A 17,732-nucleotide genomic window follows, 5' to 3' on the forward strand; every position below is an offset into this window, starting at 1 on the left:
CAGTGCCCGAGGCTGTGGGAGCAGGGGAGCTGTGTTCTACCAGTGTAGCCGATGGCAGTCTGAGAGGAGATGCGATGAGGCCCGGCCTGGGAAATGATCTCCACGCGGTACCGGGAGCCCGGCACCAGCCCCTCCAGGTCCAGCTGGGTCACCCCACGGGGGACAGACACATTCCTGATGATGGACAGGGACTCAGCCACTGAGAGCTGCACCAAGTGATCTCTGCCACCTCCGGACTCCACCCAGCTCACGTGCAGCTCCTGGGGGTCCCGGCCAGGCTGCACACTCACGTTAGCCAGGGACAGTGGATCTGGAGGGAAGCAGAGCATGGACACCCATGAGGTGGTGGAGGAACCACTCCAGGGCAGAGCCTGCACCTCTGCACAGGGCTGAAAGAGAAGTGGGAGCACCTGAACACTGTTTCTGTTCTCCTGGGGGACATGCAAGCTGCCTGTGCATGTCCCCAGGGTGCTGCTGGCAGGCAGGTGCTGAGAGCACCACAGACAAGGAGCAGCAAGCCCATGCAGGTCTCTGTGCTTCCTTTCTTACATCCCTCTCCCACCAGCCCCTGGCTGGTTTTGAGATCACCAGTGGTATAGGCAAAAGGTTCAACTTGACTGGGGAAAACCTAAGCTGGGGAAAAGGATCTTTTGGGGCCCAGCACACAGCACCTAACCTAGGACATGTGCTCTGTCTGCCAGGACAGGGAGCATGCAGGTCTCACTGGAGCCCTCCCTCCACCCAGACAAGTTTGTGTCACTGCTAGCCTTGCAGGCAGTGCCAGGATGTCCCATCCCTGCAAGAGACTGGGAATACTTCTGACTCACATGTCCACTCAGTGGCAAAGTGTGACGAGGATCTGTACGGGCCAGCGAGGACAGTCACCTTCAGGAAGTACTGAGTGCCAGGGGACAGCCCCAGGAACGTGAAGTTGTGGGTGTTTGGCCCCACTGAGGTGTTCCTGTGTGCTGCATGGCTCTTGCTGTAGAGCTGGAGATGGAACTGGTCCACATCCCCAGCAGCCCTGTCCCAGAAGGCCGAGAGCCCCATTGGGCGCCGGGTGTTGGTCAGCGTCACGCCAGATGGAGCCAGGGGGTCTGAGAGAGAAGAGACAGCCAGGCAGTGAGAGGAGGCTCTGCTGTGCTCTGCTGTGCTGTGGGGTTGTCCTGGGCACCCTCCCCTGTCTGTGCCTGCTGGGGTTAGCTCAGGGGTGAGCACAGCAAATGCAGAGCAGCCAGAGCTCCTGCCCCATAGCAGACAGAGGAGTGGGTCCCCACCTTCCCCTGGGTGACATTTGGGAATGTTTTCTGTTCAGTGATGGGTTCCTCCTGCACTGCAGACCCTTCTACTTCCAACATGGCTGAATGTGGCTCCAGCTGACTGCCCATTGTGTCTCTCTATGCACCCCTGTCTCTGATTCCCCACCTCCCCACACATGGGCCACTCTGACTCTGAGCGTTCTACTCTCACAGGGTGGTTGTGACCTGCAGCAGGATGAGGCAGGACTGCCACACTCACATGTCCAGTCAGTGGCTGACCTCACAGGGGATCTGTAAGGCCCAGCCATGGCAGCCATCTCCAGCGTGTACTGCCGCCCAGGGACCAGGTTCTCCAAGGTGACATTGGTCCAGTCACTCCCCACAGTCACATTCCTGACCTCCTCCTTGGACTTGGTTTCCCAGAGGGTCCCTGTGTAGCCAGTGTTGCCAGAGGAAACTGCTCTCCAGGAGGCTTGCAGAGAGGTGCTGCGGCCCCCATTGCTGAGGGTCAGCTGCTCTGGGGGCAAAGGGTCTAGAAAAGGAAAGGTCCAGAATCACCTGGCAGAAGTGCAGCTCCAAATGTGCTGGGGCAGGAGTCCCTTCCCTGGGAAAACCTGAATCCAGGTGCCTTGACCACTGCCACCCCTGCTGACACCCACACACCAGTCCAGCAGGGACTGGGCCAGTACAGATCAAACTGGCAGAGAAAAAATTGGTGCTGGAGGAGGTGGTGGGTGGTGGAGAGGATGGCTCAAGGCAGTGACAGCCTGAGCAGTGCCACAGGAGGGTGGCTGAGGAAAAGGGCACTGGGCTCAGCTGCCCCTTGTGCCTGGTGTCTGGGAAACAGCAGGGTCAGACACATCCAGCAGCACCTCTGCCTCCTGCTGAGCTTTTTGCCCAGTTATTGGATTAAGCTTTAGATGTGTGCTGTCAGTGCCCTGAGGTGTGACATCAGGGGAAGGGCAGGATCCAGGGGGAACCCGGGGCTGTGGCACTCACATGTCCAGTTGGAGATGCAGCGGGGTGAGGACATGTAGGGACCAGCCACAGTGCTGACCTCAAAGGTGTACAGGGTCCCAGGGTGGAGGCCCTCGTAGGTGAAGCTCGTGACACCCCTGGGCAAGGAGCTGTTCTTCACAGGGTGCTCTGCAAGGCTGAGGACCAGCAGATAGCCCTCCCCTGTGGCCTCCTCCCAGCTGGCCAGCAGGCTGTGGGGGCTACCCTGGCTGGACAGGCTCACGCCAGATGGTGCTTGTGGTTCTGCAAGGGACAAGGACAGCGTGACACAGGGCAGTGCATCAGGCAGGAAGATTGCTTTCACAAGATATTTTCTGCTTTTCAAATGGCTCTAGGTGACCCTAGAGCAGGGGGGTTGGACTAGATGATCTCCAGAGGTCCCTTCCAACCCTAACAGTTCTGTGATTCTGTGACATTGCAGTTGTCTCCACCCCACACAGGGGCAGAAGGGGCTGCAGGGAGAGCTCTTAGTGCCCCCAGCACCACAGGTTGGGTGGGTACCTCCCCATACTGTGTACTGTTCCAGCCATCCCTTCCCAGAGTGGCAGCTCTGGGACAGCACCAAGTGTGGCTCCACAGGTCACCCAGGAGAGACTGAGCACATGGAGATGCCCCTGGGGGGCTGGTGGTGCTTCCCTGCCCACCCATCCAGCTGTGGTGAGGGGAAGGCAGGAAGCTGCCTGCAACCTGCCAGAGTCCAGAAGGCACAAAGCAGGATCTGGTCTTGATCTGTGCCTGTTACTTGCTGGCACAAGCCTGCCCAGGACCTCTGAGCCCACCCTCACCAGGAACTGCGGGAGGCAGAATTTCCTGCTCTGATCCACAACCTACTCTTGAGACCAGTGTCCCAGGCAGCCTGTCCCTGTGCCTGCCTCACCCCCAGCCCCCTCCAGGCAGCAGGAGCAGCCCCAAGGGCCACACATGGGTTTCCTCTCACCTGTCCAGGCTGCTGTGCTCTGTGCTGATGCCCTGTAGGGCCCTGCCACCACCACCACCTGCACAGAGTACTGCTGGCCAGGGCTCAGCCCGTGGAAGGTGACGTGATCGTTGTCCCCACCAACGGAGATGTTCCTCGTTGGAGCACTGTCCTCTCCCTCCCGCAGTGTCACCAGGTAGAAGTCCCTCTGTCCCCCCGGGACACTCCAGCGAGCCTGTAAGGAGTTCTGCTCCTCTGCACTGCTCAGGGTCACATTGTCGGGACTCAAGGGGTCTGCAAGGGAACAGGATTGTGTGAGTCAGGGTTATGGGGTACTCTGTACCCCTGCCTCTCCTGAGCCTCATGCCTGCAGGGTTACGTCCAGCCTTAGACATCCTTTTGGAGCGAGCCATCTGTACTCCCCAGCACAAGCATTCCTGGACTAACAGAGTCCAGACAAAGCTGGCAGCCTTGCTGAGAAATTCCTAAAAGTCTCCTTCCACTCCATTCACATCCTACCATGAGCTTACTGATATTCCCAGGAACTGGCCTGGACCAAACTCCTGGCCAGACGCCCCTGGCTCGTGCATCTGGCGTGGGGGAATTTTGTTCAGTGGAGCAGGTCAGAGCTGCAGACAGCAACGGCAGGGATCAGCCTCACTCCAGAGCAGAAAGAAACCAGCTGGAGCTCTGGAGGCCTTCCAAAATCCCATCTGCAGGGAGCAGGGAGCAGGCTCCAGCTTCCCGGGCTGGCAGGTGGAGCAGGAAGGAGCTGGAGATTTGACACCTGGTGGTGTATACACATGACCAGTGGTTTGGCCAGTGCCAGGACAAGTCACTGGCCACAGCAGCTCTGAGTCTGCACCTCCATCCTGACACCTGGTGGCACCCAGCTCCTCCCAGCACACACATGACCAGTGGTTTGGCCAGTGCCAGGACAAGTCACTGGTCACAGCAGCTCTGAGTCTGCACCTCCATCATTTGAGGACCAATGCTACCTTGGTGTTCAGTGTGAATCTGCTCTGCCCCCTTCATTTCCCTCCTGGTTTTTCTGGAAACATCTGGGAGAGCAAGTTCAGGACTGGAACTTTTTACTGGGCTTTGGACATGGTGTCACCAGCAAAGTCCCCCTCGTTCAGGGCCCTCATCAACCTGAGGCCAGAGCAGGGGGAATGGTGCAATAGTGGGCTCTGGAGGGCTGCCCTCACCATTTTGACCTGCCAGAGGCTCCTGGATTCCTTGGCTGTATTTGCACAGCACCCATCATGTTGGGAACATCCACCAGGATGAGGTGATCAGGTGCTACCACAACATATCCTTGACAACAATCAAAAAGCACCGAAAATCCATTTCATAGAACCACAGAGCTGTGGAATGGTTTGGATTGAAAAGGACCCTAAAGCCCATTCACTCCCCACCCCTGCCATGGGCAGGGCCACCTTCTACTATCCAGCCCTCCAGCCCTGTCCAACCTGGCCTTGGACACTCCCAGAGAAGGGGAAGCCAAAGTTTCTCTGGGCATCCTGTGCCAGCGCCTCAGCACCCTCACAGGGAAGAATTTCTTCTTAACATCTAATCTAAGTCTTTCCTATTTTAGTTTAAAACCATTCACCCCTTGTCCTATCAATCTCTGCCCATGTAAAAAGTCTGCATTGTTCTTGCATAAGCCCCTCCCTGAGGCCTCCAGTTCAAATCAGTTCAGCTGCTGCCCCCTTTGCCCCATTTTTTCTGCTGTCCTTGTACAGCCCTGAGGCACATGAGAGCCAAGCCCCAGCAGCACTGAACACCACTGGGATCTGCTGCCCTTCCATCCTCCTTCTAGGGGAGAGCCCACAGGCTGCTCCCACTGCATCCCAGGGAGAAGCAGGCCAGCACAGGGGATCCTGCTGAAGGATTCACTGGCCCCACTATAGCAGTGCCCCAGAGCTGGGTCCTGGAGCAGCTTTTGGCCAGGTCCAAGCAAAATCACCCTGTGCACCCAAGGAGGCTGCATTTTGGCAGGAGACCTTTGGATTCAGAGGCTGGACCAGAGGCAGGGAGGAAGCTGAGGGCACCAAGGTGATACTCACATGTCCAGGCAGTGACATTGGGTCCCACGGCCGTGTAGGGCCCAGCTGTGGCACTGAGCCCCAGCCAGTAGTGAGTGCCAGGGTGGAGATGCTGGAAGGTGTAGCTGCTGAGGCCCCTCCTGGCTGACAGGGTCGTGCTGACCTTCTGGGTGAGGAGGTTGCGGAGCTCCAGGTGGAGCCAGGCAGCCCCTGCAGCACCTGCCCAGGAGGCAACGAGGCTGGTGCTGGAACCTGGGCTGAGCCTCAGCTGGGTGGGGATGGAGGGAGCTGAGGGGAAGAGCAGGACACAGAAGGTTCAGCACTGGGGCTGATGGTCCCTGGAGCCTCCTCTCTCCCCAGGAGCCCCCACAGCTGCTCTCTGTGGCATAGGGGTTGAAGGTCTGGTAGGGTTTTACTGAGGGATGTCTCTCCCGTGCCCCCTCCCACACAGGTTGGAGGGCCCTTGAGGTCCCTCCACATTGTCATGTTCTTTCAGGCTGCAGGGCAGAGGGGTGGCAGACTGGGTACTGCAGCACTCCTGCAGCTCTCAGGAGCCAAGAGCTCCAGGATCCCCAGACTGCCCCTGTCTGCTGGGAACAGACAAATCCAAGCTATGGGTGCTGCAAGGCAGACCCAAGGTGCAAAGTCTTCCCCTTGGCCCAGGCACTCGGCTCACAGTGGGGATGTGAAACACTAAAGCTGTTCCCCACCATTCACAAGCCTGGAGACCTCCTCCCCTTGCCAGCCCGGCACATGTACTGCATCCTTCCTGCCAAACCCCTCCTACCACCCCTTCCCCCTTGGGCAAGCGCACTCATCACTCCCTACCTGTCCACTGGTGGGCACTGGTGCTGGCCTGCAGGGACCCAGCCAGCGTGCTGACCTTCAGGGCATACTCGCTGCCAGCCAGCAGCCCGTCGAAGAGGAAGGTGGAGGCGCTGGGCAGGAGGGACACGTTCCTCACCAGGCTCTGGGAGTGGCTGTGCCACAGTGCCAGGCTGTAGCCATCCCGCCGGCCGTGCCCGTGTGCCCAGGCCGCGCGCAGCGAGGTGGAGCTGCCACCACTGCTCAGAGTCAGGTTGTGGACAGGTGAGGGACCTGCATGGGACATGACAGACACTGATGGCTGCTTCTGTGAGAGCCTGAGCTGGCAAGCTGCTCACAAGGTGGAACTTGCCTTTGCCGGGGGAGGTCCTGCCAGGCAGCTTCACAGGACCCAGTCACAGAATCCTGGGAGGGTTTGGGCTGGAAGGGACCCTAAAGCTCATCCAGTCCCACCCCCTGCCACGGCAGGGACACCTTCCACTAGCCCAAGCTGTTCCAAGCCCTGTCCAGCCTGACCTTGGATACTTGCAGGGATGGGGCAGCCAAAGTTTCTCTGTGCCAGGGCTTCACTACCCTCAGAGGGAAGAATTTCTTCCTAAAATCTGATCTAAACTTCTCCTCTGCCAGTTTAAAACTCTTCCCTCTTGTCCTGCCACCATCTGCCCATGTAAAAAGCCCCTATTTCTCTCTTTTCAAATCCCCTTTGGATACTAAAAGGCATTTTAAGATCACCCTGGAGCCTTTTCCTCTCCAGGCTGAACAGCCCCAGCTCTCTCAGCCTGCCTCCAGAGCAGAGGGGCTTCAGCAGGGATTCCCCAAGCACAGCCCCATGACCTCCCTGGCCACTCACCAGCCTCCTGTGGGCTGTGTGGGCTGCACCATCCCTTGGATCAGTCTCAGCAGTTTCTCTGAATGGAGCAGGGAATGGAGTTGGTCAGGGCCAACACATGAAGGTGACGCCATCATCACCTGGAAGTTCACCTGCTGACAGGTCCTCTGTTTCTGCTGGCCCTGTGGGTCCTGCCACCTGCCTTTCTGTGACAACCAGCTTCTGCCACTGCTGCCTGACACCAACCCTTCCACTGCTCAGTCTCCTCCCTCCAGCTCTACTCTCCTTTTCTAGATTTCCCACTATCACCTGCACTGATTTACTCAAGGATCCTCTGGAGAGGTGCAACCAAGGGCTGCCATCCCCACCTGGGCAGTAGAGCCACCAGCCCTGCCCCCTCCTCCAGCCCTTGACACAGAGCAAAGCCTGAGGGTGAGCCATGATTGACAGAGATGTCCCAAAATTGTGGAGCAGATGCTCCTTCCTTGTAGCTTTTTCTAGATTTCAGGCATGACATTTCCCTCAGCTCTCTGTAAGCCACATCATGGGCTGGTCCATCATTACCTCCATTATTCTAGGAGGAGAAGATACAGCATGAACCCAGCCCATACAAGCTGTAGAGGCAGGACCCTTCCAACACAAGGGTGAGGGAATGACCCCTAAGACTCTGGGGACCCAGGAAGGACCCTAATTCTTGAGAAAGTGAGGAAAAGCCCAACCTAAGACTCTGGGGACCCAGGAGGGACCCTAATTCTTGAGAAAGTGAGGAAAAGCCCAACCTCCCACAAACAAGTAGGACTCCAAACAGCACAACTAACACTGAAAGGAGCACTGAGGTCCTGGGGAGGCCTTACTTGTCTGTGCTGTGATGGTCTGGCTGGTGGTGTCCATGCAGGCCAGCGTGGCTGTCACCTCGATCTCGTAGCGCGTGCCAGGAGTCAGCCCATGGAACCAGAAGCTGGTGGTGTTGGGTCCAGCAGAGCCATTCTGCAGCAGCATGCCTGAACCCAGCGGGGACAGGGCAAGGGAATATCCCCTGGCACCTCCCTCTGGCTCATCCCAGGACAGAAGGAGGGAGTCTGACCGGTCATGGTCACTCACACTGACATTCAGGAGCGTGCCTGCAGAGGCAAATCCAAAACTCTCAGCAGGGATCGGTGGTGTTGGGTGCCAGCCTGCAGGGCCAGCTCCCAGCCACCCACCCTTGCTGGGGTATGCCAGGCACTGGCCACACCCTGACCCCAAGAGCTCTGACCAGCCTCTGGGAAACACAACAACATTCAGAAACCTTCACGGACTCAGGTCAAAGGAAGCTGTCAAAGAGATGCTCCTAAGCACGGAGCATCTGCTCCACTGAAGAAAGACCAGAAGGCTTCAGTCACTATGGGCTTTGTCCAGAGAGTCCTGGTTTAAGGCAGAGAAGTTCCCTGGCTGGGTATAATCCACTGCTCATCACCTTGGTTGGCCTGAGCCCCCCAAAAAGGTGTTGAAAGCTCTGGGTCCACCATGGAGAAGCAAGACAGGGGCACGATGGATATGGCAGAGGGACCATGGAACCATTATCCTCCCTGCAATAGTCTCTGCCCCTGTGTGGGCTCTGACAGAGGAGGGGCAAAGGCTGCTTTGGGGGGATCCATACAATGAGTCACCCCCATCCTGCCTAGTTCAGAGGTGACATGGGAGGAGTTGGACACTGCATGCATGGAGGAAACGTGGGACCAGAGTGGCCCCAGCCCCTGCTCAGGTGTGTCCCTGCCCTGGCTGTGCTGCAGCAGTGAGGTCAGGGCACTGGGGCTGTGGGGCCACTGCAGTGGCATCCCAATGGAGTGTCTGTTTGGGGACAGGGAAGTGGCATACAGGGCTTGGCCTAATTGGTGGGTCAGTGGCTGAAACTGCTACTGAATTCCTGCCCTTAGAGCTGCTCAGGAGTCACCCACACAGCAGGAGCCAAGCAGAGCCTGTCTGTCAGGCCCAAGCTGGTGGTATGACCAGGGCAGGGTCCATCTCTGCCTCACAATGTCTCCAGCAGATTGTTACACACCCCATCCTCAGCCTTGCTGTCAGTCATGGAACCATTTAAGTTGGAAAAGTTCTTTAAGATCAATGAGTCCAACTGTTCCCCCAGCACTGCCAAGTCCAGCACTAACCCAAGTCCCCAGGTGCCACATTCATAAGCTTTCTATGGCACTCAGCCTTTGGACAATGCCAGAACAGCTCTAGTGGCAATAAGACATTTGTGAAATAATTAGCACTTAAAATTTATGGCGTGCAACGTGTTATGACAGGATTGCATAGGGTCTGGCACAGTGAGACAGCACGAACCAAGCACAGTGACTGCCCCGGAGGCCTGCCATGGGGCACCCTTCACACAGCCAGGGAGGAGCAGAGTGGGGTGAGCCCGGGGCAGGGACACTGCTGGCACTGCTCAGGAGCTGTGTGTGTCTTTCCCAGAGCTGAAGACTTTCAGAACCATGTGCAACTTCTGTTCCGTGCAATGCTGTGGTTTGGAGCTTGCTGGTGAGGGCAAAAGGACCAGAGGACATCAGATGGACATGAACAGAAGCACGTAGTGCCCCACAGTGCCATCCCTGAGAAGTTCAAGTGCATATTTACGATCAGACAGCTCAGGAAGGGTAACATTTAGCTAACTAAATGTAGCTGGGTGCCATGGGTGAGGTGTGTACACCTGGGCCAGCTGCCTTGGGCTACCCTCACTGTCAGCAGACACCCAGAGCACCAGGCAGAGCTGACCTGAAGGCAACCCACAGCTCACTGCCCTGCCTGGTGTCAGACAGAAATGGTTTGTTACTGCAAGATCTTTCTCATCTCCTGAAGGTGTGAGCTCTCGGCCCATGTTTCTCTGCTTCTCTCGAGTTTCCAGTGGCTTCATCACCTGCCTCCCTCTGTCACCTTCCTCACATCTGCAGCACAAATGTACCTAAAATGGGCCAGAGGTCTGTGACCCCAGCACTGCTCATGTTCCCACTAACCACAGCACAGACACCACATCCACATACACCTCATGCCCTGACAGGTGCCTGTGGATCATCCAGGTGATTTCTCACTGGCACAGCCTGATGCCATGTGGGCATTGTGCTAGCTCCAGGCCTACAGCAGCCATGGGGCTGCCTTACAGATTCTGATCCTACCCAGGCAACTCCAAGGCTCTGAGCAGAGCACCTATGGCTGCACTGCCACTGAGCCCAGCTGGTGCTCTGTGGAAGCAGAGAGCTCTGGAGCCTTGTCCATCTCTCACAGTGCCCCCACACAGCTGGTTGCTGGAGAAGGATGGGACTGACTCTCCCTCCCCTGGGCATGTAGTCAGCCTAAAGCAGAATATTTACAAAGCTACTCTTAATTCCAAGAGTCCTGGTCCAGCACATCTGCTCATCTCACTCCTCCAGGCAATGGACCATCCTGCCCTCCTCAGCCCAGGAAGCTCCTGCTGTGACTCACCTCTTTCACCACGTGCATCCTGGCCCTCCAGCCCTGCCTGTGCTGTGTGGTTGCATCCCTCGCCCTGGGGGATTGAAAGTGTCAAGTGAGAGAAGGGAGGATGAGCTGAGACCAACACCTGGGAGAGGTGCTCTGTGCCAGGCACAGCTCCCACCCTCAGATGGCATCTGTGGGCTGCGACCCCTTTTCCTAGGAGAGCCTGGGTCACTTCTCAGACCTCCCTTAACCAAGGCAGGGATACAGACTTGGAAAATCCAGTTTGTGGGCTGCCCTGGCCTTTTGCATGGGTCCTGGGGCTGCAGACAACACGAGGCCATGAGCACAGGGGAAAAGGCTAAAGGGAAAAACCAGCTAGGGCACAGGAGAATATCTGGAGAGAGAGGGAGGGATTGAGCTCTGGACAGGGCCTGGCAATCTCATTCCCTCTACAGGCACACCTCCTTCCCACCAGCAAGGGGAGAGGATGGAGGGACCACAGACCTCAGTCTAACTGCCACCCCAAACAGGCAAAACAGAATCCCCAGAGCCCCTGGCACCCTCTCCAGCAGCAGCAACTCCCGTTCTCTCACAGCCTGCTCCCAGCAGGGTGTGCCCGGCTTTGGACTGGCGTCAGTTCCCCCCACGTTAAAGGAAATGTCTCCTGCCCACTCCCTGTCCTGCAACAAGCCCCAGCAGAACCATCATCTTCCTGGCGTTCTTTTCCCTCGGCTCTGCGGGCAGACTGGTGCCGGCTCCCCTCCGATCGCGGCGCTTTTGGCAGAGGAGAGCGAAGCGGCTGGGGACCCCTGGGAACAGCAGCCAGTGCCGGGCGGGGAGCCGCGCAGCCACGGCAACAGGGACACGCTGCGCTGCCAGGCAGCGGGCCCAGGTCCCGGGGCCGAGGAGCAGCGGGGGAAGCGCCGCTCGGGATGGCGAAGCCGCTGATGTGGCGCAGCAGCACGGCCAGAGAGAGGAGCCCGCAGCCCGAGTCGCTGGCCGGCGGGGCAGCCCCCGCGGCAGCGAGCTGGCAGCCGAGGGCTGCGGAGCCGAAGGGGGGCTGGGGAGTCGAGCGCTTACCTCTGCCAGGGTCCCTGGGAGCCGCGGCACCCACAGCACCAGCAGCGGCAGCAGCAGTGACCTCATGGGGACCTGGTGGCAGCAGATCAGAGGGATGACAAAGTTGGGGTGGGGGGGCAGTTTCTTAGCAGCGGCTGTCCCCAGCCAGCCCCGTGTCCCACGGCAGCCAGGAGCCGTGTCCCCACATGCTTTCCCAGCGCGGGTGACAAGATGACATCAATGGGGACCGGCCAGCGCGTGGCACCGCGGCCGGGCCCGCTGGCCCTGGGCGGGGGCAGAGCTCGCCTCCAGCCTGGGAGAAGCCCAGCGGGGGCGGCTGCCTCTCGCTGGGCGCATTTGCTGTTGTCGCCGCAGGTCCGTGTCCTCTGCGGTGACTCGGCAGCTGGCCCGAGAGAGCGGCTGCGGGCAGAGCTGCCGGCTGTGTCGGAGGCTCGCTGCTGGCCGGGCTCCCGGGGGACCTCGCTGCGGCGGGGGCTCTGCCGGGCGGGAGCCCGCTCTGGCATCAGCGGGAGCTCCGGGAGCTGGAGCGGGAGGGGCGGGAGGAGCGGGAGGGGAGGAGACCGGACTGGACTGATGGCGGCTCCAGGCTGGGAGGGCGCGCCCGAACCAACCCCAGCGCGGGGAGGGCGGGAGGGAAGGAGGGTTGGGGTGCTGGAGGGAGCCGGGGCACGAGTGTGGAGTTGTGAGTGCTGTGCACCCTCTGCCCTCTCTGTGCCGCACTTTCGGGCACCCTTCGGCTCGTTGTGCTGTAATTGCGGCGCAGGTGCGGCTGGGGAGCGGGTTTGGGTACGCCGAGGGCAGGGATGGGGGTGTTTCTGTGCCGTGCCCGTGGCACGGCGGCCCGCAGGCTGCGGCGGGGGGAGTGCGCGCTCTGAGAGGCTCCTGCCGTGGCATCCCGCGGGCACAGAGGTGCCCAAACCACGCTTTGCCCGTCTGAGGGGTGGCTGAAGCGAGCTGTGCCCGGGTGGGAGGGCGCTGTACCTCGGGGGGTTGCCCCGGGGACCGGGCTGTGCCCCGGGCTGCGTGCAGGGCGGTGCTTTGCGGTGTCTGTGCAATGCGTGGCGGAGTGCCAGCTCTCATTCAGAGCAGAGATGCCATTGGCTTCACATCAGCGCTGGGGATCTGGGACAGTGCTGGAAGAGGTTCAGTGATGCATCAGTCCGGAAGCCAGCAAGCCTTTGTGGTCGTGGGAGTCTATCCCAGTAGCCAGCACGGCCACCTATGGGGGCTATTCAAGCTCTGCTCATTCCTGTAACCCACTGAGCTGTCAGAGCAGGACACATCCCCCACCTGTCTTCTAGAACACCAGAGTCCTTCAACAAAAGACTCAGAAGTTTGTCAGGTGGGACCTGCGACAGACAGAACAACTCCCAGTATCTGGACAAGGACACAGGAAAGCTCCAGCTCTTGCATGCAGTTAAGAAGAGAGGGGGACACAGGGGACCTGGTCTAGGATGCATCTCCAGCCCCAGGTCCATACCCCAACCCTTCTGACAACCCCCAGGCTGATGGAGCCAGCTGGAAAAGGGGACAGGGAACATGAATCCCCTTCCCTTTGCATGGACAACAGTTAATTTCCCAGGTCCCGGCCAAATGGGACTGGTGCCAGGAGTCCGGGTCCGTGGTCACAGTCACGTCTCTGCAGAGGTCCCTGCCTGGAATGGGCTGAGGATAAAGGAGCCCTGGCCCTGCAGCTCAGCCCAGCAGTGAGGGCCTGTTTGTCACTTCTGTCTAGGACTCAGATGTTCTCCCCCAGCAGAAAGGTACAGCTCTACCACCAGAGCCTCTTCATGTCACTGTCTCCAGGCCTACCCCTCCCTGTACCCTGAATACAGAGATCAAGGTGGGAGCAGAAGGCAATGCCTTGGCTCCAGCACAGAAAAGATTTTTAACCTTTAATGCCCACAGCTCCAAGGGCTGAATGCCAAAAATGCCATGGGTGCATCTGCTCAAGTGATGGATGCCCAGAGTAACAGCTGTGGCTCTTGGAGATCTCCTGATAAGCCTTGGGACTGAGATCCACCAGCACCTGGGGTGATGAGGCTGACCCATCAAGCAGTGCCACAGACAGCTCTGGGGATACTCATCCCTGCTGCTGGGCACCGGCCTGATGGGCAGCTGGCCACTCCCCGTTTAGTGCAAGGTGAGTGCTCACAGGCACTGGGCTGAGGTCCTCCAGCCCCTGAGATGAAGTACCTCCCCAGAAATGAGACAGGGGGAGATTTGGGTCTGATTGCTGCCGTCTCCAGTGGGCTGGAGACTGTTTTTAAAGGCCTCTTTCCAGAGCTGGGCAGCTGCAGCCGGCTGGGAGGAGGCTGGAGCTCCTTGCTGCAGTGAGGGTTTGCCAGGTTTACCCGGGGGCCCAGGGCAGGATCAAGAATGTTACAGCTGGCTGCTCCCCAAACACGTTTGCAAAGGGGCTTTCACTGGATGTCCCTCACAGGTCCATTGTGGGGTGCAGGCTGCCAGCACAGGTGACCACACTGTGGATGGGGAGCGTGGGGTTCTTTGCTGCTGTGAGCAGCCTGGAGGTTCACCTGGAGGGTGGCTGGGATACAGGCAGTGCAAGCAGTGCTGGGGACTCTGGTGTCCCTGGAGTGTGGCAGGTGATGGAAGGAGCTGAATTCAGGGAGCCCCTGGCTGATGGAGCAGGGGCTGGATGTGAGGATGGAGGGCCTTGCTAGGCTGAGAATTGTGATCCAGGGACATGGGACAGGAGGCACCCTAGATTTTGAAGGAAAGTCCTGGAAAAAGATGTTGCATGACCCAGTGTCAAAGGCAGTGTCCCCTACAGTGGCAGCACGGACGGGAGGTTTTCCCTAGAGTCAAGGTGGGGCTCCTGCAGCTTCAAAGCACACCAAAGAACAGTTCCAGGCCAGCAAGAGGACAAACCCAGCCACTGGAGTCGTGGGACACTCCAGCTGGGTTGTGCCTGCCCGGTCCAACTGGAGAGAATCCGAGGCTATGCAAACTTCCTGCACCTGCCTGGGCACAGCCTCAGTGCCCCTACACCAGCCCCTGCAAAGCCAGCCATCTCCACCTCCAGCCATCTCCACCTCCAGCCATCTCCACCTCCAGCTATCTCCACCTCCAGCCACAGCCTCTGCTGCTGCAGCCCTGCATGGGGGCACAACTCCCCCGCTGAGGCAGTTGCTCTGGACAGTGGCTTGCCCAAGGAGCAAAGGGTCTGTTTTACCTGTTCTGGTCTCTGAGCTGGGCAGCCAAGCAGGGATTTCTGGAATACAGTGTTCCCTTAGATCTTGCTGCCATATTGTGCCATTGCCCTGCACCTCCCCAACCAGGAGAAGAGGTAACCTCACTCAGCACAAGGATGGGCTTTGGTGCCCACCAGGACGGGATTGGCCTCTGAGCATGGACCAGGAGACAACCCAGCAGCTTTCAGAGCCTCTGCATGTCCTGGTGGCACAGCGAGCTGTCACCCCCTGCCATGGGGACATGTGTGTAAACCAGCCCTGCTTATTTAACCTCGGGTCCCAGTGGCTGTGCTCCCTCGGCTCAGGGAGTTTGGGCTGTGGCTGCAGTGGAAACAGCCCAAAGCACTGCTGGGAGCCAAGCTGAGGCCCTGTCCCTGGCGTGCAGGGCTCAGTAGCCCCCACACGGGACAGAAGCTGCTCATCCTGTGCCAGCCCTGACTTCCCCACGGCCACCTCAGGTAGGGACACAGAGAGAGAGAGCTCTCCTTCAGCTGGGATGCTGGATCTCCCCTCCAGTCCCCCCTGACCATGAAGCCTTCAGCTGTGCCAAACCTAAAGACAACTGCAGAAGTTTCTCCACCCAGCAGCTGGAACCAGGCCTGGAAACTCAGGGGCTGCCGAGTCATCACATTTTCCACAAAGCAGTGAATGCTACCGCAAGGCGCAGGGGGATGGGGACACCCCACCGCCCGGGATGGCTGCAGGGCTCCCGGGATGGCTGCAGGGCTGGCAGGATGGCTGCAGGGCTCCCGGGATGGCTGCAGGGCTCCCGGGATGGCTGCAGGGCTGGCAGGATGGCTGCAGGGCTCCCGGGATGGCAGCAGAGCTCCCAGGATGGTTGCAGGGCTGGCAGGATGGCTGCAGGGCTCAGATCACCAGGGGACAGGGGCTGTGCAGCCAAGCCACTGCCTCTGGCAAGGGGCAGAGCCCCAGCATGGGACTGACTGCTCATGGCCTGTGCTCCAGGAGCATCACCCAGGAGCGGAAATGGGAAAGGGGACCGCAGACAGCATGCCTGTCACTGTGGTGTCAGCTCTTGCTTGAGGTGAGGAACAATAACCACAGTGCAGTGCAAAGGCCCTGCCTGGCAAAGGCTCTGGGCTGTCCTCCCGAGCAGAGCCAACCCCAGAGCAGAGCAGGGCCCACACACTTTGTGCTCCATGCTCTGGTCTCCTCTCCAGGTGCCCTGGGCATGGAGCTGGCAGCATTTGGCTTGTCCCTGCTCAGGCATCTCCTTGACTTGAGCATGGTCCGGCACACCTGGAGGAGTCAAGGCCTCCCTGGGAAGCACCTGCTGGAGGGAGGATGGGCAGAGTGGACAGCAGAGTGCCCACCTCATCTAAGGGTCCCAGCTGTGTCACAGAGTCTGTGCAAGGTGACAGAGGCAGGTGATGCTCCCAAGGCTGGGTATGGGCAGAGCCCATGCCAGGGGACAGCATGTGGCTGAGGATACTCCCAAAAGGGCTCAACCTGTCACTCAGAGGGCACAGCCATGACCGGGTGCTGTGGGCAATGCTGGCACTGCACAGAGGAACCTCTACTGCTGTCTGGACATGCCCTGATGTCTCTGTCTCTGAGAGTTCTGCCATCCCTCCCTGGGCAGGATTCTGTGCATCCAATCTGGCACCATAAAACATATGCCCAGGGGCCTGATGATATGTGGTACTAATGCCCCTGGGATTGGGCTGGGAACAGCTCTGGGGCTCCTGTCCTGCCTCAGGCCAGCACCAACCCTTTGTTCCCTGTCCCTCAGTCACTCCCAATGCCCATCAGCACTGTGAAATGCCCCAGGCTGCAGTTTCTCCCCTCTGCTACTCTGAGATGCCCAGGGCTGCAAGGGAGGAACAAGAGGAACAGGCTGCTCCCAGGGCAGAACCTGCAGAGGATGCAGGTGCCAATGGGACCTCTCATTTTGCAAGGTTCACACGCCATGGTTCTCCAACCCTAAACCCTAGAGCACTGAGATGCTCCTTCTCCAACCCCTGGCAAGTGTTTAATCATTCCCACATGGAGCCCTGCCAGCACCGCTGCTGCCTCCTGACCCACGCTTTGATACCTCCCATTTTGCAGAGGCGGGAGGGCAGGCAGGCAGGCAGTGGGGAACGTCACCCCTCTGCAGGGCAGGGCACAGCCACGCTGTCCGGGCTGAGGGACAGCGACAAGTGGCAGGAATGACTCTGTCACCATCACCTGGGTGATGCTCTTGGCTCCCTGCATCCGCTGCTGCAGCCCTGGCAGCTGAGCCGGGATGCCTGCGGGTGCGAGCCAGGCGCCTGCAGAGCTGGGAGCGCAGGGCTGCGGTGACTCAGAGCGCGCCCAAAGCCGGCAGAGCCGGGCAGACCTGCTCTGCACCCCCGGGGCGTGGGTGCCGCCCCTGGGGCTGAGCAGCCTCTGCTTCCCCTGGCCAGGCAACAGGCACTCACTGGGGAGGGCTGAGAGCAGCCTGGATAGTGCCGGTCCCAGACCTACTGCAAGGTAGCGCTGGGGCAGCACCTGGCTCCAAAATCCCCCACCCCATCGCCAACAGCCTGTGGAATCCTGTGGGGCTCTGCTCCCACCCTGTGATGCAGTGCCAGCACAGGCTGGCAGCAAGGGTGCCCGATGCTGCAAAGATGCCGTGCACACAGAGCCGAGAAGTAGCCATGAGCAGCTCCCAGTGCCCGCTGTGCCACACCATGGTGAGGGGCCCAGGCATGAGATTCCCCCTGCACAGCGACAGCCACTGAGTGCCAGGCTCTGCTCCCGGCATGGCCGTGCTAGGAGGCTGCCATCCCCTGCTGCCCCCGGGGCTGTGGCACCAGCTTTGCCTGCACCATGCCAGGGCACAGGAGGTTCTGCGCTCCTTTTCCCGCTGCACACATCCTGGCTTTGATCAGGTGTCTGGGAAGAGGGAGGGGGACAAGGAATGGGACCCGTACCTCACCTGGTGGTGTCCCTGGCGTGTCCACAGCCCGTTCCTGCGCGCTGGCGTGTGCAGTGTCAACTTGGCACGCTCACACTCACCCGTTTACTCTGCTGGTGTACAGCCCTGACGTTCAAGTCTGGGCTGGACCGGCGGGAAGGCCCGCCTGGGCTTGCCCAGCTCTCAGCTGCAGGATGCTGGGGAGGAGG

The 17,732-nt window shown here is 59.5% G+C and overlaps 1 protein-coding gene across 8 annotated transcripts in view; it reads right to left on the reverse strand.

Moving 5' to 3' along the window:
• LOC120497300 (receptor-type tyrosine-protein phosphatase V-like) overlaps positions 1–11,925 on the reverse strand; it is a 36,650-nt gene extending 24,725 nt beyond the window's left edge. For 6 of the 8 annotated variants that reach the window (XR_005626476.1, XR_005626475.1, XM_039698563.1 and 3 more), the window contains exons 1-10: positions 11,407–11,925; positions 10,351–10,414; positions 7,749–8,015; positions 6,069–6,338; positions 5,262–5,528; positions 3,214–3,486; positions 2,259–2,519; positions 1,519–1,791; positions 828–1,097; positions 41–310 (exon numbers count right to left, since the gene is read on the reverse strand). Coding sequence is in view for 6 of the 8 variants with exons in the window: in XM_039698563.1 (XP_039554497.1) it covers positions 41–310; positions 828–1,097; positions 1,519–1,791; positions 2,259–2,519; positions 3,214–3,486; positions 5,262–5,528; positions 6,069–6,338; positions 7,749–8,015; positions 10,351–10,414; positions 11,407–11,472 (2,281 nt within the window). In the remaining 2 variants the exon portion in view is untranslated. The remainder of the gene's footprint in view (positions 1–40; positions 311–827; positions 1,098–1,518; positions 1,792–2,258; positions 2,520–3,213; positions 3,487–5,261; positions 5,529–6,068; positions 6,339–7,748; positions 8,016–10,350; positions 10,415–11,406) is intronic. The other 2 variants (XM_039698562.1, XM_039698560.1) reach the window with 2 other exon arrangements.
• Positions 11,926–17,732: the final 5,807 nt, after the last annotated feature.

The sequence above is a fragment of the Passer montanus genome, unplaced genomic scaffold, assembly GCF_014805655.1.
Source record: "Passer montanus isolate IOZ18808 unplaced genomic scaffold, ASM1480565v1 scaffold127, whole genome shotgun sequence".
NCBI classification, from domain to species: domain Eukaryota; kingdom Metazoa; phylum Chordata; class Aves; order Passeriformes; family Passeridae; genus Passer; species Passer montanus.